Source organism: Salvelinus sp. IW2-2015, linkage group LG30, assembly GCF_002910315.2.
Source record: "Salvelinus sp. IW2-2015 linkage group LG30, ASM291031v2, whole genome shotgun sequence".
Classification (NCBI taxonomy): Eukaryota; Metazoa; Chordata; class Actinopteri; order Salmoniformes; family Salmonidae; genus Salvelinus; species Salvelinus sp. IW2-2015.
In genome coordinates, this window is record NC_036869.1 from 13,826,718 (window position 1) to 13,851,234 (window position 24,517).

Genomic DNA, 24,517 nt, shown 5'->3' on the forward strand with positions numbered 1-24,517 from the left:
GTCCAATCAATTGAATATACCACAYGTGGACTCGAATTAAGTTGTAGAAACATCTCAAGGATGATCAATGGAAACAGGATGCKCCTGAGCTCATTTTTGAGGCTCATAGCTGAATACTTATGTAAATATGGTATTTCTGTTTTTAATTTTTAATACATTTGCAAAAATGTATTAAACCTGTTTTTGCTTCCTCATTATGCGGTATTGTGTGTAGATTGATGAGGGGGAAAAGTAATTTAATCAATTTTAGAATAAGGCTGTAATGTAACAAAATGTGGAAAAAGTCAATGGATCTGAATACTTTCCGAATGCGCTGTATATTGAGTTGTTTTGGCATGCTATGCAACTCGAAAGAAAGAACCACTACCAGTCATTCAATCACACTTGTCAAGTCGTCATATGGGCGTCTAACTGTCAACACACAATGATGGTGAGATACTGTCAGCCTGTGTGTGTTGTGTGTTGTGTGTGTGTGTGTGTGTGTGTGTGTGTGTGTGTGTGTGTGTGTGTGTGTGTGTGTGTGTGTGTGTGTGTGTGTGTGTGTGTGTGTGTGTGTCCGTCAAGGGTAATCCTCCCACAGCTGCCTGTGACCATGTCCACATCATGTGGCTTCCTGTGGTGTGGCTATACTCACTTCTTCATTGAAATTTGATAATCGACATTCATGAATTGAGGATGATGATGATGATTAATAATGACAATGATGATAAGCAGTTGGCCTATGACCGTTTGTAACAAGATGTCATGTTTTTATTATGGCACGTGTGCCGTACTCTCACCAAAACATTATTGTGGGATGCGTTTGGTTCTTGCGCCACTCTGTGGAAGTAAAATTGAACTGTTTTTTATAAGTAGCTTAGGCCTACTGTAGTTCTGCCTTCATCCTTTCACGTTGTCTTTCACATTGGAATAACCACAAGTCTTTGGCCTAATATTCAGATAAATACTAATTATAAAAAAGGAATGGAATACACCTGATTAATAAATGTAGTAAATTATTATTTTGTATTTTTTCATACAGTAATATACAGTAAGCAGACCTACATTGATGGAACAGAACAGTTGTGGACATAATATGAGCTCTTAGAAAAACAAACAGCTCTAAATACTTCATAATTAGTAAGTGCCAAGTCACATGACAAGTTGAGACAATCACAGCTTTGACTCACTTGGATATTTTTAGGTGAAAGGAAGTGGAGAGAAAGAAGTGACAGAATGCAGTACTGTTACTGAGACAGAGAGAGGGGTGTTTGTGTGTGTGTGTGTGTGTGTCCGTGCGTGCGTGCGTGCGTGCGTGCGTGGACTCACCCTGGGGGGTTCTCAGTTCTCTAACATGATAAATGCAGAATGTGCATGGGTAAAGTGACGGCCATGAGCAGTTGCTATTTTATTGAAAAAATAATACATGTCAATTGTAGATGCATGCACATATCACATATGGTATATGTATGCACAACTTAGGACGTCATTATGTAATTAAGAAATTGGTAAAGATGACATTTTCCCTCCCCCACCCACAAAAACGCTTCTTGTTTATCTCTCTATTATGTCTCCTCCCTCTCTCCCCCTTCCTCCTTTATCACTCTCTCTGTCACTCTCGCTCTCTCTCCCTTTCTTTCTCTCTCGTAGACACACATAGACAAACTACAGTTGARGTAGAGGAGGAAAGAGATGTTCAGACATCTGTTTTCACAGCTGTCTTGTAACAACCTATTTTAAACATCAACATGGACTTCGACTACCAGCGCTTAAAAGGTCAGGCTTATACTTTTAACAATTTTATATTCAGTCAGGACTATGTAGGAACAATGTTTTCATTACTAATTCATTTAATATCATTGCTCATGTTTACCATTGCTTACAATTTTGTTGCCAACAGTCTTAGTTAATTAACAAACTATGTATAGTTTCKAAAAAAGTTTTTGAAAGATCATGTCATTCTCACTGACTGTGAGTCCTGGCCATAGCTCTATCTATGAATTTGAGAGTGGTTACATTTCCCCAGCCCGATCACTCAGCTTTATACCAAACCAAGTGARGGATCTGCTGTTGGGCTGAAAGAGATAGACAGGTTTGTCTGCGCAGCCGAAGATTGTGTTAGCCCACTAAGCTAAAACCTACAGGCATTAGCTGTGCGAGCTAAGGCAAGTCTCATAAAAAGGTTACTCATCACACAAGAGTAGTTACCTGACTAGCTTGATTACACTCCACCTTTTCTCCACTAAGACACCAACAGATAATAGGCATCAACTGACCAAATCTTACTCACGGCACCAATGTGTTTGTTATACAATTGATTCTTTGTGTTTATTCTACTAAGTGAATCCTTTGTACTAATGTGAAAATTGCATTATCTGAAGTTGATGCTAAAAGTGATCTGAATTGATTTATTGTCAGAGCAAGTATGCACTTTACACCATTTTAACTTACATTCATTGTTATGTTTTTTATGTTGTGTTACTACAGTGCCTTCAGAAAGTATTCATACCCCTTGATTTATTCCACATTTTTTTTGTGTTACAGCCTGGGTTCATAATTTATTAAATATATATTTTTGAAAACATGTTTTTAGAAATGTTTGCACATTTATTGAAAATTAAATATATAATTTACATAAATATTCACACCCCTGAGTCAATAAATGTTAGAATAACCTTTGGCAGTGATTACAGTTGTGAGTCTTTCTGGGTAAGTCTCTAAGAGCTTTACACACCTGGATTGTACAACATTTGCACATTATTCTTTTTTAAATTCTTTAAGCTCTGTCAAAATGGTTGTTGCCATTTTCAAATCTTGCAATAGGTTTTCAAGACAATTTAAGTCAAAACTGTAACTAGGCCACTCAGGAACATTCAATGCTGTCTCGGTAAACACCTCCAGTGTATATTTGGCCTTGTGTTTTAGGTTATTGCCCTGATGAAAGGTGAATTTGTCTCCCAGTGTCTGTTGGAAAGCAGACTGAACCTGGTTTTCCTCTAGGACTTTGCCTGTGCTTAGCTCTATTTCATTTATTTTTATTCTAAAAAAAACTCCCTAGTCCTTGCTGATGACAAGCATACCCATAACATGATGCATCCACTACCATTCTTGAAAATATGAAGAGTGGTACTCAGTGAATTGGATTTGCACCAAATAATGCTCTGTATTCAGGACYTAAAGTTKCTTTCTTTGCACATTTTTTTGGCAATTTTACTTTAGTCTCTTATTYCAAACAGGATGCATGTTTTTGGYTGTATTCTAAATTTTCWATCTGTTGTTTAGGTTAGTATTGTGAATTAACTACAATGTTGTTGATCCATCCTCCTATTACAGCCATTAAACTATGTAACTGTTTTAAAGTCACCATTGGCCTCATGGTGAAATCCTTGAGCAGTTTCCTTCCTCTCCAGCAACTGAGTTAGGAAGGACACCTGTATCTTTGTAGTGACTGGGTGTATTGATACACCATCCAAAGTGTCATTAATAATTTGACCATGGTTAAAGGGATATTCAATGTCTACTTTAAAAAATGTTTACKCATCTACTAATACTGTAGGTGCCCTTCTTTGCGAGGCATTGGAAACTCTCACTGGTCCTTGTYGTTGAATCTGTGTTTGAAATTCACTGCTTGACTGAGGGACCTCACAGATAATTGTATGAGTTGGTTACAGAGATGAGGCAGTCATTCAAAAATCATGTTAAACACTGTTTAGGGACAGGCACTGTAAATTAGCGCAAGCTAACATGTTATGGTGTAAATTGCAATGTGTCAATGTTATTGCATCTGTTCCTACTCAAATAAATGAAACAATATTATTGCACACAGGGTGAGTTCATGCAACTTATTATGTGACTTGTTAAGCACATTTTTACTCCTGAACTTATTTAGGCTTGACATAACAAATGGGTTGTATACTGACTCAACAAATGTCAGCTTTTCATTTTTAATACATTTGTAAAAAATTCTCAAAACATTATTCTACTTTGACGGGCCAGTGACACAAAATCTAAATGTAATCCATTTTAAATTCAGGCTTTAACACAATTTGGAAAAATTCAAGGTGTGTGAATACTTTCTGAAGGCACTTTATATGTATGCTGCTTTTTGGCTAGGATTCACTTTTTTAAAAGAGATGTGAAACTCAATGTCTTCTGGTTATATAAAGGTTAAATAAAAAATATATTGTGTTAGTGGCCGTCACTTGTGATGGTTAATGTTTAGCTATATAAGATGTATTTTATGTTGGTTTGTAGATGTTGATAATATCAATYGGTCTTACCTGGTTAAATAACATTTCAATATAAAAAATATATAAATATATACAGTACATTGTGTTAGTTCAATGTCAAAAAGATGCTTTCTGTAGCCGTCACTTTTGTGATGGTTAATGGTTAGCTTTATAGATTATTTTGTGTTGGTTTGCAGATGTTGAAAGCAGGCGACAGGAGCAAATCAGCTGCCTGCCTATCCAACCCCAAAAGCTTGTACCACACCAGCATTCTGCTCAAGACCCGCCCACCCGGCAGACTCCTCCAATCAAACCCAGGCGGAGCTTAAAGGTCCCCAAAACCCCTCGGGAGGAGGTGGCGGCGCTACCAGCCAAACCAACCAATGGCCAGGAGAATGAGGTAACAGAATTTAAATCTGAAATTAGATTTAACTTCAGATCCCAGATCAGCAAATTTGCATGCTTTTCAATAGTGTTTTCTATGCTTGGTAGACATGACACAGACAAGTATCTGTGCACTAATTGACATGTGTATTTCTACTGTGTGTGAATGCTTGTTTCTAATGTCTGTGTCTRTGTAGAGGATTTCCCGTAAGCCTCCAGTCAGATTGTCAGGTCTGAAACCATCAGCCACACTTTAKACCCTAAACCACACAGTACAGTTATAGACACACAACTTCCTGTGGCTCTGTTAATAAAAACAGCCATTTCATGAAACGTTAAAACAAAGAGAACTGAAAGTTACTAACTTCAGTGTTGCATGGGTCAGCKCAGTTCAGATTCTGTCTCTAGAGCCTTCTCGAAGATCCTACCGGTTTGATGTGCATAAATGGGAAAGGATAGGTGAAATACTATGATGGGTTTATTTGACCTATGAAGGTTTATACCATACACACTTTGACTTACACACCGTACCGACTGTATAGGCCTGATACAACATAGTAATGTTGTATCAGATGCCGGTGACTGTAGTGTCTTGCTGTTTGTGACAGAGAGCACCAACTGGATGAGCTGCGGGTAAGGCCCAATGTCCAGGATGGGAGGCATGTAGGCCACTTCCATGTAGTTGACTGCATGCTGGAATTAAAAAGGCATGGAATAGCATATCAAGTGTATATCAAGTGTTTAAAATATAACTGTCTTCTCCTGCTGAGGTAACTTCTGTGGGAACGTATTCAAGCTTACGTGTGTGAACAACAGACGTTTTCTCCCTCTCCCACCCCCCTCTCTACCTCTCTCTCTTTCCTTTCAGATCTACACGAAGTGGTAGTTGGTAGGGGGTGTTTCTGGACCGGGCGTTGTTCTCTTTCGCTCTCCCTTTTCACCTTTTTTGTTTTCTTTTCAATATGGCCTTAAAATCTCCACAATAATGAAAAGATACCAGACAGCTCAACAGAGAAACTATTGAATATGCCTATAAATCTCACAACCCTCCATGTCTATCTCCCTCTATCCCTGCCTATCTCAGACAGTAGTGAAGAGGATGTCTCCTGCTCTGACTCTGGGTGGCCCCGGGCCCCTGAAGCCCTTGTCTCCGTCCCTTCGGGCCCACACCCTGCTGTGGTTCGAGAGGACACAGCTCCCCCGCCTGCGTCAGCCTGGCCACCCCCTGCCCCGCTGGCTACATGGCTTCGCCACGCGCAGGTTAGACTGTGTCTGTCAGACTGCTAGCACACACAGAAACATATACTGGTGTACACATTATCTGCAATAGAAATAAAGAAACATTGCACATCCAGGGAAACAAGTGCATATGCAAGAAGACCACAGACACACATGCACACACGTACACTCAAACACACATAAAAATGCATACGCGCACACAAGACCACAGATGACACAACACATATATAGGGATACACATACTCATCTTGACCATTCCCACTTTGAAAGAAGCCTCAGACGGTTCAAATTGGAGGAGAGATTCTCTCAGATTAAACTGTGTCTTGTCCATAAGATTGTCCACAGTATGGTCCCCAGGTACCTATGTAACTACTTTCACTTGGTCAGGGATAACCACAACTATTCCACTAGAAGAAGTGAAACTGACATTGATAAGTATGGTATGGGGAGGGACATTTTTMGTACTCAGCTGCCATTCTTTGGAATAGTCTTCCAAAGAACTTGAAATTCGTAACCTCCATGGTCGGTTTCAAGTTCTTACTGAGAAAATGGCTGAATAGTAGCATGTCACGAAAGTGAGGAGTAGGCCTACAGTACGTGGGTGAGAAGATAATGCCTGTGATAGCATATGGACTGACTTTTGGTGCCTAGTGTGTTGTATATTGTGTAAAAGTGATTGTCTTGTATATATTAGGGATTGATCGTTGTACTGTATATATTAGAGGTAAATGAGACAAGGGTGATATACCTGTCGAGTGTTGTTTATGGCAATGGAACTGTACTATTGACTCATTTTATGACACGAACAGAAATTGTTCTGTCATTGCTTTTAGTCACTGAAGCTGGAGCCCTCTCTTATGTATGTTTAAAAAATGGTCTAATAAATTCAATCAATGAAACAGGTCATATTAATATTCAAAAACATTCACACATACATACAATAAGGGGGCGGGGGTTGCTGAGGAAAACATAGCAGAAGGCTATATCGGTCTGCTAATACAGGACTATTAAAGGCCCAGTGCACAACTTTTGTGATAAAAATATTTTTTTTTGTTTCTTTAAATAATTTTTTTAATTCAGGGGGTGCTACAGCACCCTCAGCACCCCTACATCCCGCGGCTATGGGTACATACAGTATGCACACGAAATAGAAAATAGTTCAGAAAGACACACGAGTCAAAGCAAAGACACATACGTCCTCTGTTTGTACAGCTTATGCAGTTTGCAGTTTGTTAAAGCTGAATTGTTCTCATTTTTCTTTCTGGTTGTGTGCGTGTGTGTGTGTGTGTGTGTGTGTGTGTGTGTGTGCATGCGTGCGTGTGTCTGTTGACTGATTGGATAGGGAGGCAGAGGAGCTTCTGAAGGACAAACAGCAGGGCCGTTTTCTGATCAGGCTCAGTGAGTCAAAGATTGGTTTTGTACTCTCGTACAGGTAAAGTCACGACAAACCACACATACACCATACACACACGCACATACCTAAAGACATCTTTAGATAGACACATCATTTTCCCCCCAGAGGAAAGGATAGATGCCGCCATTTCATCATAGAGGAAGAAGAGGGTGGCAGAGGGGCATGTTACCTCATCGCTGGGGAGGAGAGTCGCCATAYAAGCCTGCAGGAGCTGGTCAGCCACTACACCCAGAATCCCGTGGGGACCTTCAACGAGATTCTCAACACGCCCTGTGACGAGGTGCCGAGTACATATTCCACACCTCATGCCTCCTTCATGAACGAAAGGGAAATAATCATTGGCACAACCTAATTTGCCTATAAACATCTAACAAACACATTTTGTGGCAAACTATCCTTTTTGGTAAACTCAAATGCAACAGTTTGTTTCTCAATCTTTCTGTATCTCTTTTACTCTCTCTCGCAGTTCAGTGAAAGTTTTGAGGGTACAGTTAAACTGGGGTTGCAGGATGAAGGTGGAGAGACAACTGCACCCTCGGCTCCTGACACAGTCCAAGTTCAAGAGATATTGGCTAGCTCAGCCCCTACAGACGACGGGATGCCAGAGTATGCTGTGGTCAGGAAGGTGCTCAAGAAGTCCTGTTCTCTACCAGAAAGCCAGTTTAGGGAACTGATGGAGGTGAGGAACTATCCTCACTTTAACATTTGTAAGTTAAACAAACCCACTTAAAAAGTCCACTTTATTAATGGATTTACGGACTACATTACCAATGTTTTTTCCAGGTGACAAATCTGATCGCCCCCACCCCAGATGTGACAAAAACTGGTGTCAGCTGTGTAGGAGCATGTGGGAGGGGTGATGACGACACCGAAGCACTGTACGCCCAGGTCAACAAGCCACCAAGCATGCTTTCCCAGGCAGAGATAACTCCCAAAGTCAATGTGGGCAATCCACCAGGCCAGAGGGGGGTGGCAGCGTCCTCCGTCCTGCTCACGGGCAGTGGCTCCGCAGAGGACCCGAGTTACTGGAAGCTGGAGCCCCTGCACACCTACGAGAAAACACCTCATCTGGCCCAACACGAAGAAGAAGAGGCAAAGGAACACATCGACTTCTACGCCATGGGGCGTTGGCGGGATGCCGAGAGGAGCGCAGGCGGGCAAGGTGAAAGACAAGACTAGCCACTTATCTTTCAGGGGTGGTATTGTTATTGGCCTGAGCAAGGCACGGCATGCCTGATTCCACCTGAAATTACCCATTACACATTTTTCCGTTTAAGTTTTAGCTGCTCCTTAATTTTATGTTTATACAGCCCCATTTTTCTCCATGCCTAGAATGAACAATGTACATATACGGTGCCTTCGGGAAGTATTCAGACCCCTTAACTTTTTCCACATTTTGTTACGTTACCACCTTATTCTAAAATAGATTAAATAAATAAAAAATCATCAGCAATCTACACARAAAACCCCATAATGACAAAGTGAAAATAAAAAACGGTATTGCTGTTGAGACTCGAAATTGAGCTCAGGTGCATCCTGTTTCCATTGATCATCCTTGAGATGTTTCTACAACTTGATAGGAGTCCACCTGTGGTAAATTCAATTGATTGGACATGATTTGGAAAGACACACACCTGTCTATATAAAGGTCCCACAGTTGACAGTGCATGTCAGAGCACAGAGCGTAGAGCTCTGAGACAGGATTGTGTCTAGGCACAGATCTGGGGAAGGGTAACAAAAAATGTCTGCAGCATTGACGATCCCCAAGAACACGGTGGCCTACATCATTCTTAAATGGAAGAAGTTTGGAACCACTAAGACTCTTCCTACAGCTGGCCGCCCGGCCAAACTGAGATATCGGGGGGAGAAGGGCCTTGGTCAGGGAGGTGACCAAGAACCCGATCTAGAGTTCCTCTGTGGAGATGGGAGAACATACCAGAKGGACAACCATCTCCGCAGCACTCCACCAATCAGGCCTTTATGGTAGTGACCAGAAGGAAGCCACTCCTCAGTAAAAGGAACAGAAGTCTGCTTGGAGTTGGTCAAAAGGCACCTAAAGACTCTGACCATGAGACACAAGATTCTCTGGTCTGATGAAACCAAGATTGAACTCTTTGGCCTGAATGCCAAGCGTCACGTCTGGAGAAAACCTGGCACCATCCCTACGGTCAAGCATGGTGGTGGCAGCATCATGCTGTGGGGATCAAGGCAAATGTCCATTGCTTGTGTTTCTTGGCCCAAGCAAGTCTCTTCTTATTGGTGTCCTTTAATAATGGTTTCTTTGCAGCCATTTGACCATTATTAAGGCCTGATTCTCCTCTGAACAGTTGATGCTGTCTGTTACTTGAACTCTGAAGCATTCATTTGGGCTGCAATTTCTGAGGCTGGTAACTAAGGAACTTATCCTCTGCAGCAGAGGTAACTCTGGGTCTTTCGATCCTGTGGCGATCCTCATGAGAGCCAGTTTCATCTTAGCGCTGGATGTTTTTTGCAACTGCACTTGAAGAAACTTTCAAAGTTCTTATTTTCTGTATTGACTGACCTTCATGTCCTAAAGTAATGGACTGTCATTTTTCTTTGCTTATTTMAGCTGTTGTTGCCATAATATAGACTTGGTCTTTTACCAAATAGGGCTATCTTCTATATACCCCATTACCTTGTCACAACACAACAGATTGGCTCAAACGCATTAATGAAAGAAATTTCACAAATTAACTTTTATTAAGGCACACCTGTTAATTGAAATGCATTCCAGGTGACAACCTCATGAAGCTGGTTGAGAGAATGCCGAAAGGGTGCAAAGATGGCAAGGGGTCGCTGTGTTTGAATCTCGAATATAAAATATATTTAGCTTTGTTTTACTTTATTGGTTGCTACACGATTCCTGAAGTTTTTTTCCCAGTTGTGTGCACGATTCTACAATGTAGAAAATAGTACAAAAGAACCCCTTGAATGACTAGGTATTAACTTTTGACTGGTAGTGTATTTCAATGTGATATTTCAGTTTATTAATAAATTAGCAAAAAATTCTAAAACTTGTTGTAATTATGAGGTATTGTGTGTAAATTGACAGGGGGAAAAACGATGTAATACATTTTAGAATAAGGCTGTAACCGAACAATGTGGAAAGTCAAGGGGTCTGAATACTTTCCGAAGGCACTGTATGACAGTATACATGTATTACAATATATCTGCTCTCATTTGCAGAACCCCAGCATCACCTCTATTCAGAGCTGAACCTAAGGAGAGAGGTCCCTAGTCATGTTCCCCTTCCAGCCAGGACAGCCCCCAACCGGCCTTTACGACCGCCTCGCAGGGCCATTACCTGCCCCCCTCAATCAGACGGAAGTGTGCAGGTACTGGAACAAACATATGGTTGTGCTCATCTATTTGTCAAATGAAATAAGCTGGTTTTAAATAAATGTTTCAGGCTTTTTAAATAGAGTAAAAAAATAGAAATTGGAAGGTACTTTGAAATATTTCATAAAATATTTMTACGTTTTTTAGGCTCATCTTTTTTCTCTTTTCTAGCGATGTGGTGATGCCATCTATTCTTCCCCATCCCGACCTGGGTTCTTTCTGCCACCTCGTTCAGAACGACCTTTGACTGATGACCCAGGCACCAGCATATACGAACAGATCCCAGCGAGGCCAACCAGCTCAAAGCCTTCACTGCCTCCACCCAACCCCTGACCACTCTTTACTAAGACCCTATCATACAACTCCACTTGTAAACCTTAATAACCACCCTATATCAAACTATAAACCCTAAGCACTCTTCACCCAAGACCCTCTCTGCAATTATCATTTAACAAAGTACTGACAACCCCAATATCAAATATTTGAAATAAGCCTTACTGTACATTTAAAACAGATTAAGGTATATTTATTTAACTCAAGGCTTGATCATCCTGAATGTCAAGTCTGTGTGCCAAAAATGCAGCTACAGAAGTTCTGCCCCAATATACCCTTGAAGAGTACACTTGCGCACTACCCCACAAAAAAATTGAAAGAGAATGGTAAACAAGAATCTCACTTTATAAAACCCAGCTTGTTTATTTCCAAAACATGAAGTTCCAAGCCACCTGGGAAATTACTTTCTGTAGAAATTACCTTGAGGGTTTCAAATTAATTACAAAATAAAAAGGCAGCCATTCTTATCATTCTTGCATTGCGGCTGTAGTGGGACTTTGTGTGTACTGTATGTAATGCATGTGCGTGTATGGAATAGAAAAAACAGCAATGAAACCTCTAGCCCATCATCGACCGCTATAGTCCACAAAGCTCAATCTCCCAATCACAAGGAAGCACATCTTCCCAGATCACTCATTACATGTTCTCGTTTACCCCCAATATGGGTAATTATGCCATAAAAAAAAAACAGTCACTCACCTCCCGATCTACTAATACCCTTTTCACACTACTGAGCAGAGCTGAGATGTACAGCATTAGTCTGGTTACACATCCAGCATGGTTGCTAAAACTATGCTGGAAAGGACAAAGTGACAAGAAAATATCTGAGCCAGCAGTTTGTGTCAGCACAATAGTGTGAAAAGGTACAAGTTATTAAACCTTAACCCCATCCCTAGCTAGTTCCACAGTGGAGAGTATAGTGTTCAGTTCTTCTTGGCCTTGGGCGAGTCGTATTTCCTCTTGCTGGAGAACCACAAGAGCAGGGGGATGCCAATGGAGGGGAGGGTCATTACACCGAAAGCGGCCCAGTCCAGCTGGAGAGAGAGGGGGGGTGAGGGAAGGAGATGTGATGTCACAGCCAATTCAAGGCTTGGGTCAAATTCAGCAAGAAACCATTTTGAACAGGGAAGTAGGGGTAAAAAAACCTTGCAAAACCCTACTGAAGTGGGGTTCCATTTTAAACAAACAGCACATGGAGAATTAAACAAAATTAAACATGGCTGTTTGTAGTCTAGTTTGTTTGAGGTGGCTGGTAACTGGTTGGTGAACAGAGGCCGTGTCATTTATTTTCAAGTGTGCCAGCAATTGAGGATAGGACCAGGAGACGATAACACACTGGTACCGAAGACATAGTACTGGCTTTGTTCTACCTCCATACACTACAAATACTGAGCAACTATATGTATGCCAAGAAATGGAGTCTAGTTCTTTGATGAACATACTACAGCCATGTATTTTTGCAAGGATATTTTAGTCTAGGCCTCTGTCCAACAAAGGCTGGTTTCCTGGACTCAGATTGAGACATTCCTCAAGTAAAAAGCGCTTCCAATAAAGGTTTGCCATTGAGCATGCATTTAAGACTAGGAATAAGAGTAATCTGGGTCCAGGAAATGAGCCTGAAGGGCATCAAGTTAAAAACTCCAAATATGTCCAAATATGTGGTATATCACCAAACACTCCTGTAAGAGGTCTATAACAACCATAATGCTTTGAAAGGACAAATTACTTACATAGTGGGGGGAGAAACGCCTGTCAAACTCCCTCTGAGCTAAAATCCCACCCTGTCCAGGGGCACTGGTGTAGCCAACCTGTAGGAAGACAGAAGGGGGTTTAATTTCCTCAAAAGGTCACAAACATTACTACTCTGCATCAGTCTAGTTGAATTGACGAGAGCTCCCAATTATTTGAAATCCATAACAGGATGTGTGCAAGTGCACAATGCATAAAAACAATTGCCAGGAAATATCAACACCAGCCTAATAGGCTATTGATGTTAAGCTACATTCTGCACATTAATGTAGCAGAGAAAAACTTCCAGACTGTAGAGAGCAAAAGAGAACAGAGGAGTTCTCAGAGGAGTTCAAATACCATTTCAAATACTTCAGCTCTGCTTGATGGAACTACCTATTGCAATGGAACCAATACAAAAGCACAAAAAGTTCAAACCCTGACCACATGCCAGTGCTTAAGCAAACGCTCAAAGTATCTGAAACATTTCAAATATAATTTCAACCCAGGTTAGGGCCCGTATTTATAAAGCATTTCAGTATAGGAGTGTTGATCTAGGATCAAGTCCACGCTGTCCATGCAATTTTATTCATTATGATGTAAAAGGGAAAACATTATCCTAGATCAGTATTCCTACTGCTAGAATGCTTTATGAATACAGGCCCTGATCTGCGTAGATGATTCTCCTCTCCCTTACCACAACTTGTCCTCCCTCCTGAGCGAGGTAGCTGACGGAGGCAGAGGTGAAGTTGAAGTATCCGGCCTTCAGGGGGCGCAGTACCACAGTATGAGAGACATTGCTGGCACTGGGGAGGGTTAAGGTATAAACAACTAGAGCAGGGTTGTCAAACTCATTCCATGCAAGGCCTAGTGTCTACAGGTTTTTTTCTTTCAATTAAGCCCTAGACAACCAGGTGTCGAGAGTTCAGAGTTCCTTACTAATTAATTAATCAATTAAGTATAAGGAAGGAGCGAAAACCCGCAGACACTAGCCCTCCGTGGAATGAGTTTGACAACTGAACTTGAGAAACTACAATACAACTTCAGAGTATGCTGTGGGCTTCGTTGTAAAAGATTGGTGCTTAGGAGCCGTTGAGCTGAAACATTTTAGGATTGTGGCTTTAAAGGATACGGGGCGATCCTGTCCCATTTCACGTTCAGCATCCCAGAGACGATGCCGAAATCCTCAGGGGGGAAGGAGTCGTCAGACAGCTCAACCTCTAGGGCAGCGCTGTGGAGCGAGTATTCAGAAAGAGTTAAGGCAGATTGTGAAAACTCACACTCTGGGATAAGGGTACAGAATTGGGAAGCAAACAAAAAAACAGATACATTTTCAGCACACGGACATTCAATGGCTTGTCTTAATACTCAATGTAATTTTTCAATACCTGGTCCCAACGTTGTAGATGTTGTACTGCAGTGTGAGATCACGGCCCTCAACGGCATAACGGTTCAACAGGGACTTGGAAGCTAACAGACGAGCCCCCTCCTCTCCTGTCCCCAGACCCAGCAGACCCAGTAGAGCAAACACGTACAGGGCCCTCATCTGCAATAGAGTAGGAAAGTGGTCAATACAAACTCTCGTGGTATTACAGTGAAAAAGTGGCGTGTGTACTTCAGTTGTTTCAAAGAATCATTGATCCCTGACAAAAATACACGAGTAACATATTTTTTTATTACCTTTATTTAACTCGGCAAGTCAGTTAAGAACAAAATCTTATTTTAAATGACGGCCTATGAACAGTGGGTTAACTGCCTTGTTCAGGGACAGAACGGACAGACTTTWAACTCGTCAGCTCGGTGATTCGATCTTGCAACCTTCCGGTTACTAGTCCAACGCTCTAACCACTAGGCTACCTGCTGCCTCATATCTGGCTAACGTTATATGCCTAATGTTATCTTTCTAAATATTGTAAAACTCATTCACTTTGTATGATAAGATAAAGCGAAGTGCCAACTAGCAATGCTAAGTGAGGATAAAAGGACCAATATTTGATCCATTCGTGTCAAAACTAAGATTTCAACATAGTATTGGATAATTAAATACAGCCATCTAACGTCAGCTAATGACGTTAAAAAATGATAGTCCAATCTACCACAATTTTCTGATTTAAAAAAACAGCCAAAGCATACGTGTACATGGTGTCAACTTTGAACTAGGCGCTATGAGATGTGTTAGCCTGCCTAGCTAGCTACGGTGGCTAACTGGCTAACGTTATTGCTAGTTAGATTATCTACAACCAGATGTTAAATTGAAAGAACGTTAGTTAGCTAACTAGCTGCCATTTTCTTGAATGGATTACAAAAACCACATGTTCAATAAAGCGTTAGCCACAATTTGACAAAATMAACACTACGAGATGCCAGTTAGCAGCTAGATAGCAAAAAAAATCTGCAGGTTTACGCTTACGTGTACGTGTACTTGGCTAACTAACGTTAACTGGGTCGACGACTTGCAGTCAAGAACGTACCCAACTTGCAAATTGTATATTTACAAATAATACGTAAATCTTTGACAATGWATTAAAAAGCGTGAATTCCTTTCAGTCTGTTTTATATTATAACAGGGTAAAACACATAAAACGACACAAACCATAATAGATAAAGCAGTCTCACCTTCCTGTCGTTTCCTGTCAAATCAGCAAAGAAAATCAACACGCATGCTCAAAATATTTCAGCCCTCGTTTGGAGTGACGTTGTCAGTGACGTCTTTCCGGTTTACGTGCTGCTGTGCGGTTTGTTGTTGACGTTACTTTGTTACCTGCCAATGTTACATTTTATCCCTCGCTCAACTTTTTCACCCCGGACGCTTTATCTGGACATAGTTRTACAGGACCTCCACCAGCCGAAGCTAAGCAGGGCTTTCTATAGAGCTTAATTTTTATGGAATGGTCTGTCTGCCTGTCCATGTGAGTGAGAGACGCAGACTCGGTCTCGACCTTTAACGTAAACTCACCCCATTCCGTACAAATGTGCGCAACCGCAACATTCAAACGAGACAACAAAGAAAACTAATTGGACTGTAGCGACTGTGTTGACTTCAAAATCGGGGGTGTGAACTACGTTTCTATTCAAGCGTTGATCGACATGGTAATGGCTCTATAATATTGGAGAAAAGTTTAAAAAACGGACCCTCCGTGTCATGTCGTAAAGTACAGCACGCATAAAGCAACTATTTCTGTCTTACAATCTCTCTCCACCAGGTGTAGCACTTCTCTCATCCTTTAAAAACAAGAAATGGACAGTGACGGGGTAAGGGGGGATACCTAGTCATTTTTTGCGTCATCATTCTCAAAGCCGCTGTTTACTTCTAAGATCACTTTAGCACCGCCCTAAAAACCCGATTCATATTCGACACAAACCTTCAAATAGGTATGTAATGACACATTATATAAACTCTTTATAGTGTTTTATTTACATTTTAGAGGCGATAAGGTGATAAGTTGGACAGATCGAGTGAAAAAAAGCAATTTCCCCACACAACATCTCTCTTCTCACTATCACGCATTAGTTTCGCTTCCCCACCCGCCATTTAAAAAAAGACCCGACGGGGCTCATTGRCTGCTTGAATTATGCAGAAACGGGCAGCGTTTAGTTCATGTAATTGATAATGTTGGAAAGGGGAGAAAGTGTGCTTTACAATGGTATTGACATTACAGTTGATCTGGAAGTATTACGTTTTTGGGGCGCTAAAATAAGGGCAATTGTACGGACCAAGGCGATGTACGAGTTTACGTGAGTTTACGTTAAGTCTTTATTGAAGACTCATCTCTTCAATAGGTCCTATGATTGAGTGTAGTCTGGCCCAGGGTTGTAAACGGAAGGCACTGGAACTACGAACCGCCCTTGCTGTCTCTGCCTGGCCCGGTTCCCCTTTCTCCGCTGGGACTCTCTGCCTCTAACCCTATTACGGGGGCTGAGTCACTGGCTTACTAGTGCCCTTCCATGCCGTCCCAAGGAGCAGTGTTGCCAACTCCTCAGTAAGGAAAGTAGCTAGTGGCTGTCCTAAAAGTAGCTAAATGATGTCATCGCCTAATTTACATAATTGGCCATGTGCATGTAATTGTGATGGACACTGTAGGAGAGAGAAATAACGTCGTGGGAGAGACAAAAAGTGAGTTAAAAAACACCCTAAATATGTTTAGAACTACAAATGAGGATGCTGCAGAGAGTGGCACACACAGCGAATAAGAACCAGATATTTGAGGCCATTCTCCTCCTTCAGCACTTTATGGACCCCATTGTTAATCTCCGTCATAAGAGGCATTGTCAGTCCCTATCCCCAGGAGTTTCTCTTTTTTAAGACAACACTTCTCGAGGAAAGCCACAACAGCACGGGCTATAGATTTGGCATCTCCTCCCTCCAACTCAACAAGCCCCAGAAATGTTGATACAATTGTCTGCTTGGTGTCACTAAAGTACCTAATCACAACCCCCTGGTACTTAGAAACACTTACATCTGTGGACTCATTGAGGAGGAGGCTGTACCACTGGTCACCCACATCTGCGACCAACTTTTTCAGAAAGTATGATGCTAGAACACCAGTTATCATTTCTGTGCACTTTGTCCTGTGCATTTTGAAGTGGGTAGCAGCAGTGGAGTCTTGAGAAAGCAGCTCTACATGCTTCTCCAATGTGATCACATGCCAGCATGGAACAGTGTTCAGCGATAGCTAATGCCATGGTGGCCTCAGCCTTTTTTGCAGTCAATTTTTTTTAACCATAAATGGCAGCTTGTTTTGGGTGGAACTGTTATAAGGCTTTGCCTTTTGAGTATGTTTTAGAGTTGTCATGTGTTTTTTTACATCACTAAGTTTGGCGTAGAAATCGGCCTGACAGTACAGGCAGTATGTACGTGTATCATCTCCAATAAACGGCTTCAACCAGCCTTTGAATTCAGGGTTTGATTCCCACTCCTTTCTGTATTTTTGAGTGTACAGTTTAGACTGCGACATGATGAGCTAGCCAGCTAGARGTTTAGCTTATGTCACAGAGAGGCACACACACAGTGGACAAGGTGAGTAAGTGACTGAGGCTGTGTGAGTCAAATGCAGTGATTTATTTTTGTGCAGTGATTTATTTTAGACAAAGAATATTTTACATTTACATCAGCCAGCGTCGGCTTCCCGCATGCGCGATTCATTTGCAGTCTGGACGCAGAGGGGTGAACATCTCCTGCTCTGACTGCAGCTGGGAGGGACTGCTGTGTGAGGACTGGGCCGCTTGTGAGTGCTTTGGGACGGGGGTGGGTGCGTCACTTGAGTAGGTTGAGTCACTGACGTGATCTTTCTGTCCAGGTTGGCGCCCCCCTCGGTTTCGTGCCGTGGGGGAGATCTCCGTGGGTTATACTCGGCCTTGTCTCAGGATAGTAAATTGGTGGTTTGAAGATATCCCTCTAGTGGTGTGGGGGCTATAAAAAGTGGGGGGGGGTTATATCTTGCCTGCTTGGTCCTGTCCGGGGGTATCGTCGAACGGGGCCACAGTGTGTCAGCCTCCAATATTTATGCTGCAATAGTTTTTGTCGGGGGGCTAGGGTCAGTCTGTTATATCTGGAGTTTTTCTCCTGTCTTATCCGGTGTCCTYTGTGAATTTAAGTATGCTCCCTCTAATTCTCTATCTCTTTCTCTCTAGGACCATGCCTCAGGACTACCTGGACTGATGACTCCTTGCAGTTCCCAGTCCACCTGGTCGTGCTGCTGCTCCAGTTTCAACTGTTCTGCCTGCACCTACCGCACCTGCTGTCTCTAWCTATGAATGCTCTGCCATGAAAAGCCAACTGACATTTACTCCTGAGGTGCTGACCTGTTGCACTCTCTACAACCACTGTGATTATTATTTGACCCTGCAGGTCGTCTATGAACGTTTGAACATATTGGCCATGTACTGTTATAATCTCCAACCGGCACAGCCAGAAGAGGACTGGCCACCCCTCAGAGCCTGGTTTATTCCTAGGTTCCTGCCTTTCTAGGGAGTTTTTCCTAGCTACCGTGCTTCTACATCTGCATTGCTTGTTGTTTGGGGTTTTCGGCTGGGTTTTTGTATAGCACTTTGTGACATCGGCTGATGTAAAAAGGGCTTTATAAATACATTTGATTGATTAAGACCTCATGATAACCTGGTAATGACCACCTGACTGTAGATTATTGCCTACTGTAAAAACTATTGCAGATGATAAAGTTGGATATTGACCAAATCTTTATTTGCTTTTTTTCTAAATTATTCCTGTTGGGGGGGCTACATGCACAATACAGAAATTTATATAATTTAACGCATCACAGAGCCAAAAAGTAACAATACACAGAGAGGAAAAAATAGGTTAGCCTCCACCCCCAACCTCCCACCCTATTCCCCCAACCCCCCACCCATTCAAGCCCTTAACCAACAATGCAGTTTTAAGAAAAATAAGACTCAAGAAAATATTTACTAAATAAACAAAAGTTTAAAAAATATATAAGTAACACAATAAAATAACAATAATGAGGCTATATACGGGGGTACCAGCACCGAGTCAATGAGCGGTGGGACAGGTTTGTTTGTGAACAAAGTTCATGGTTTGGACTACGAGGTCATATTGGACTGCCAAGGTCATATTTTTCCATATTCTGTTCCAGTTAAAGGGTTGTTCATATTCACTTAGATCTGTGGACCATACTTTTTAATGGCTAGCTCAGAATATGAGCTTTCCAAAAGTATATAAGTATAAAAGTATAAAATATATAAGTAACACAATAAAATAACAATAATGAGGCTATATACGGGGGTACCAGCACCGAGTCAATGAGCGGTGGGACAGGTTTGTTTGTGAACAAAGTTCATGGTTTGGACTACGAGGTCATATTGGACTGCCAAGGTCATATTTTTCCATATTCTGTTCCAGTTAAAGGGTTGTTCATATTCACTTAGATCTGTGGACCATACTTTTTAATGGCTAGCTCAGAATATGAGCTTTCCAAAAGTTGTTTGTATATTACTGAGAAGTCCTTTTTTCTGGAGCCCAGATCATTTATTTATAAATCCCATCACTGGATGATTCGGTAGTTACGTTTCCCAAGGGACTCCATAGGCCAGCATAGCTGACCTACAGTAAATTGTAAGTATTGAGAAAAGGAGTTGTGTATGGGTCTTTCAAATCTTGGAATGTTCTCAAACCTTTACTGACCATGATATCAGCGAGGATACGGCAGGCAGATAGCCTAGCGTAGAGCATTGGGCCAGTAATCAAAAGGTCATTGGTTTGAATCACTGAGCAGACTATGTGAATAACCTTCTGTTGTGCCCTTGAGTGTAACAGTATAACTTTGGTACGTCCCCTCGCCCCGACACGGGCGCGAACCAGGAACCTTCTGCACACATCAACAACTGACACCCACGAAGCGTCGTTACCCATCGCTCCACAAAAGCCGCGGCCCTTGCAGAGCAAGGGGAAACCCTACTTCAGGTCTCAGAGCAAGTGACGTAACCGATTGAAATGCTATTAGCGCGTACCCGCTAATTTAGCGCGTACCCGCTTACTAGCTTGCCATTTCACATCCGTTACATGAGCAAAGAACTTAATCCTAGTCGCTCTGGATAAGAGCATCTGCTAAATGACTTAAATGTAAATACGGGTTCCACATTTGGACCATTGGAGGGATGCAAATGGCCACCCTCCAGATCGCAAGGCATTATTGTGAAATATTGGAGTATGGGCATGCCATTTTGATTCCCAGTTACATTGTTTTTAAATMTTGTGCCAGATAGAGATTGTGTGAGCAATAATAGGACCAACGCGTATTTTACATTGTTCAAAGGATATATCAGTGAAGACCACCTCTTCCAGGGCAACAGGAGACACCATATGTCTCTTTATACTCAGCCAGGGGGCGGTAGAATCATGTCTAAACCAATTTAGGATGGGACGAAACGCTAGTAGCTGGAAATATAACTTTACATTTGGTACCGATAGTCCTATGTCTTTCTCTATTTGTGAATTTTATCCGGGATTGCTTACCTTGCCATATACATTTCAAAACCGCACTATGTATTTTTTTCCCCCGATAGACAGGAGCGTTAGACTAGGGAAGTATTGAACTATAGAAATTCAGCTGTGGCAATATATTCATTTTATTCKATTTCTTTCAATTGTTGAGATGCTTTGGCCAGAGAACTTGCCTGCTACTTCTAGTTCTTCTGAACGGAGCAGAGCAGGTATTGTCTGTTATTACTATGGCTGAGGCACTGGCATTTAGTACTTAAATAATATTAATGATGTTATATGTTCCAACGTCGATCAAAGATATGACCATTATAGTCTATCAAAAGCTTTTTCTGCGTTGAGGGATATAACTGCCCAAGGAGCTTTGGTTTCTGATGAAGCATGTAGGATATGTAATAGATGACGGAGGTTATCTGAGGATAGTTTAACAGGTCCAGATGTACCAATTTAGTTAAGCATGTTTCGAGAGGTGACGAAAGATTTTTAGAATATAGTTTAATATCTGTGTTTATAAAAGATAGAGGGCGATAGTGAGAGCACTGGGTGGCGTCCTTACCTTTTTTTTTTTTTTATAAAAGAAAAATTAGTGCTGTATTTACATCCCTTCCAAATGAAGAGAGTAGTCGCTACCTGATCTGAAAAAAGGTTTTGTTGAGGAAGTATTGTTGCAGAAAATCTGCAACATATTCTTACATTTAAAATAGATCAAGCACATTTTTTTGGCACATCTTCATACACTAATTGTTTCATAATTCACCCACAGACATTACATATGCATAGAAAGACACATTATTTTATTTTATTAATGATTAGTAAGAGTGTTGTGATGGGGTAGATCCTCATGAAGGACCCATGGGCACAGAAGGCGATCTGGAGCATAGTGGCCCTCTTGATTAGTGAGTGGTGTGATGGGTCAAATCTGCAATGAAGAGAGGACATTCCTGAAGAAACTTTGTGGACTCAGCTGGCTAAAAGTATTTCAATGGTACTAGTTGAAGAAGTTTGTGGCAGTTATACCTTAGAAATGTCTACAGAAAAGAGCAACTTGCTTATATACAGTACATACTTCTCATCCTTCACCATTTGAGGACTTTCCAGAGGGCCCGCAACACATCAACCTCCTGAATTTCCTGGCTTTTTATGACACTTACTGTAAGCATAAAAAGAGGATAAAATACATTCATGATTGGCATAATGTGGATATGCAAGACAGAACAGTAACGCACAGAAAAATATCTTGAACAGAATCTACAAAAAATATCTCATTGCCTCCCCCATTTCTCTTTCACCCAAATCCAGATAGCTGATGATCTGAAAGAGTTGCAAAATCTGGACCCCTACAAATCAGCTGGGCTAGACAATCTGGACCCTCTCTTTCTAAAATTATCCGCCGCAATTGTTGCAACCCCTATTACTAGCCTGTTCAACCTCTCTTTCGTATCGTCTGAGATCCCCAAAGATTGGAAAGCTGCCGCGGTCATCCTCCTCTTCAAAGGGGGAGACACTCTAGACCCAAACTGTTACAGACCTATATCTATCCTACCCTGCTTTCTAAGGTCTTTCGAAAGCCAAGTTAACAAACAGATCACCGACCATTTCGAATCCCACCGTACCTTCTCCGCTATGCAATCTGGTTTCCGAGCTGGTAATGGGTGCACCTCAGCCTCGCTCAAGGTCCTAAACGATATCATAACGCCATCGATAAAAGACAATACTGTGCAGCTGTATTCATCGACCTGGCCAAGGCTTTCGACTCTGTCAATCACAACATTCTTATCGGCAGACGCAACAGCCTTGGTTTCTCAAATGACTGCCTTGCCTGGTTCAACAACTACTTCTCAGACAGAGTTCAGTGTGTCAAATCTGTTGTCCGGACCTCTGGCAGTCTCTATGGGGGTGCCACAGGGTTCAATTCTCGGGCCAACTCTTTTCTCTGTATACATCAATGATGTCGCTCTTGCTGCTGGTGATTCTCTGATCCACCTCTACGCAGACAACACCATTCTATATACTTCTGGCACTTCTTTGGACACTGTGTTAACTAAACTCCAGACGAGCTTCAATGCCATACAACTCTCCTTCCATGGCCTCCAACTGCTCTTAAAAGCAAGTAAAACTAAATGCATGCTCATCAACCAATCGCTGCCCGCACCTGCCCGTCCGTCCAGCATCACTACTCTGGACGGTTCTGACTTAGAATATGTGGACAACTACAAATACCTAGGTGTCTGGTTAGACTGTAAATTATCCTTCCAGACTCACATTAAGCATCTCCAATCCAAATTAAATCTAGAATCAGCTTCCTATTTCGCAACACAGCATCCTTCAGTCATGATGCCAAACATACCCTCGTTAAACTGACTATCCTACCGATCCTTGACTTCGGTCATTTACAAAATAGCCCGCAACACTCTACTCAGCAAATTGGATGCAGTCTATCACAGGGCCATCCGCTTTGTCACCATAGCCCCATATACTACCCACCATTGCGACCTGTATGCTCTAGTTGGCTGGCCCTCGCTTCATATTCGTCGCCAAACCCACTGGCTCCAGGTCATCTATAAGTCTTTGCTAGGTAAAGCCCTGCCTTATCTCAGCTCACTGGTCACCATAGCAGCACCCACCTGTAGCATGCGCTCCAGCAGGTATATTTCACTGGTCACCCCCAAAGCCAATTCTTCCTTTGGCCGCCTTTCCTTCCAGTTCTCTGCTGCCAATGACTGTAACGAATTGCTAAAATCACTGAAGCTGGAGACTCATGTCTCCCTCACTAACTTTAAGCATCAGCTGTCAGAGCAGCTCACAGATCATGGCACCTGTACATAGCCCATCTGTAAATAGCCCATCCAACTACCTCATCCCCATATTGTTTTTAGTTTTTTTTTGCTCCTTTGCACTCTAGTATCTCTACTTGCACATTCATCTTCTGCACATCTATCACTCCAGTGTTTAATTGCTAAATTGCTCCTCTCTCCCTTCGTATTGAAGTGGGACAATAGTTCATTGGTCATCAACCTCAAACATTTTAAGAAAGAGGATATCAAAATTAGTCAGTAGTTAGATAATGACCGTTTTTTACTAATCTCTAAATGTTCAAGTTTTGTTTAATCCTGTTCAAATATTCAAACAACTTTTTTATAAACACCGCTACATAATCCTGAGGACATTGTCKCAGACAGAGGTTCCCCCAACTGAGAACACCTTGGCAGTCTTAAAAAAGAAAGGTAAATGCAAAAATGTATGTGTAAAGAGACAATAAAATATTATATTTTTCAAAAGTTACATAATAATCATTCCAGCAACAAGCATTGTTAAAAAAATGGGTGTAATTGGCAAACCTCTTCCTCTTCTCTCCAACTGCGCATGTGTGAGTTTGAGTGAGCGACAGGGAGAATGAGCAAAAGAGAAAGGGGAGAAACTTTACATGACTCACCAAGGTGTCTGTTGAATCAGGACACAAGGGTTTTGCACCTGAAAAAGAAGGCGAGTTAAAAAATATATTTTATTTGGTTTACAAACATTGTTAGAAGCGATGCTATTTCAATGGGATCTACTTACACTAAGATCAGGCAATCATGGGCAGCTGAATAGCATGTCTATTGGGGAATCCAGTCTCAGTGAAAACTGATGCAAAGAAAAAACATTAATGATCATCAGCATACAAACCTATCTCTTACCAAGCTAGTTAGCAGAAGCTTTTGCGATTTTAGCATGTACATTTTGGTGGGGCAAACAATTATTTTTTATGCATGCCAGCAAAGCCACTACATAACAGAATACTAAACAATACATTATTTGAACTATAACAGTGACAAACGGAGCCCACAAACTGTTAGGGCCTGCTGTCCKAATAGCAGAGTTTTCTTTTCCACACCA

The 24,517-nt window shown here is 41.7% G+C and overlaps 2 protein-coding genes and 1 pseudogene across 2 annotated transcripts; 1 reads left to right on the forward strand and 2 right to left on the reverse strand.

Annotated features, from left to right (window-relative positions):
- Positions 1–1,513: 1,513 nt before the first annotated feature.
- On the forward strand, positions 1,514–11,759 carry LOC111954976 (uncharacterized). Its single transcript, XM_023974964.2, has 9 exons — positions 1,514–1,755; positions 4,406–4,608; positions 5,677–5,852; positions 7,174–7,263; positions 7,351–7,525; positions 7,712–7,924; positions 8,029–8,407; positions 10,453–10,601; positions 10,777–11,759. The coding sequence occupies exons 1-9, from the start codon at positions 1,728–1,730 to the stop codon at positions 10,936–10,938; spliced, it is 1,575 nt and encodes a 524-aa protein (XP_023830732.1). The 5' UTR covers positions 1,514–1,727; the 3' UTR covers positions 10,939–11,759.
- LOC111954977 (translocon-associated protein subunit beta) lies at positions 11,278–15,372 on the reverse strand. Its single transcript, XM_023974966.2, has 6 exons — positions 15,283–15,372; positions 14,055–14,212; positions 13,799–13,897; positions 13,364–13,472; positions 12,669–12,746; positions 11,278–11,972 (listed from the first exon to the last, which is right to left on the reverse strand). Exons 2-6 carry the CDS (start codon positions 14,210–14,212, stop codon positions 11,862–11,864), a joined length of 555 nt encoding a protein of 184 aa, XP_023830734.1. The 5' UTR covers positions 15,283–15,372; the 3' UTR covers positions 11,278–11,861.
- Positions 12,230–12,359, reverse strand: LOC111955401 (small nucleolar RNA SNORA57; annotated as a pseudogene).
- Positions 15,373–24,517: the final 9,145 nt, after the last annotated feature.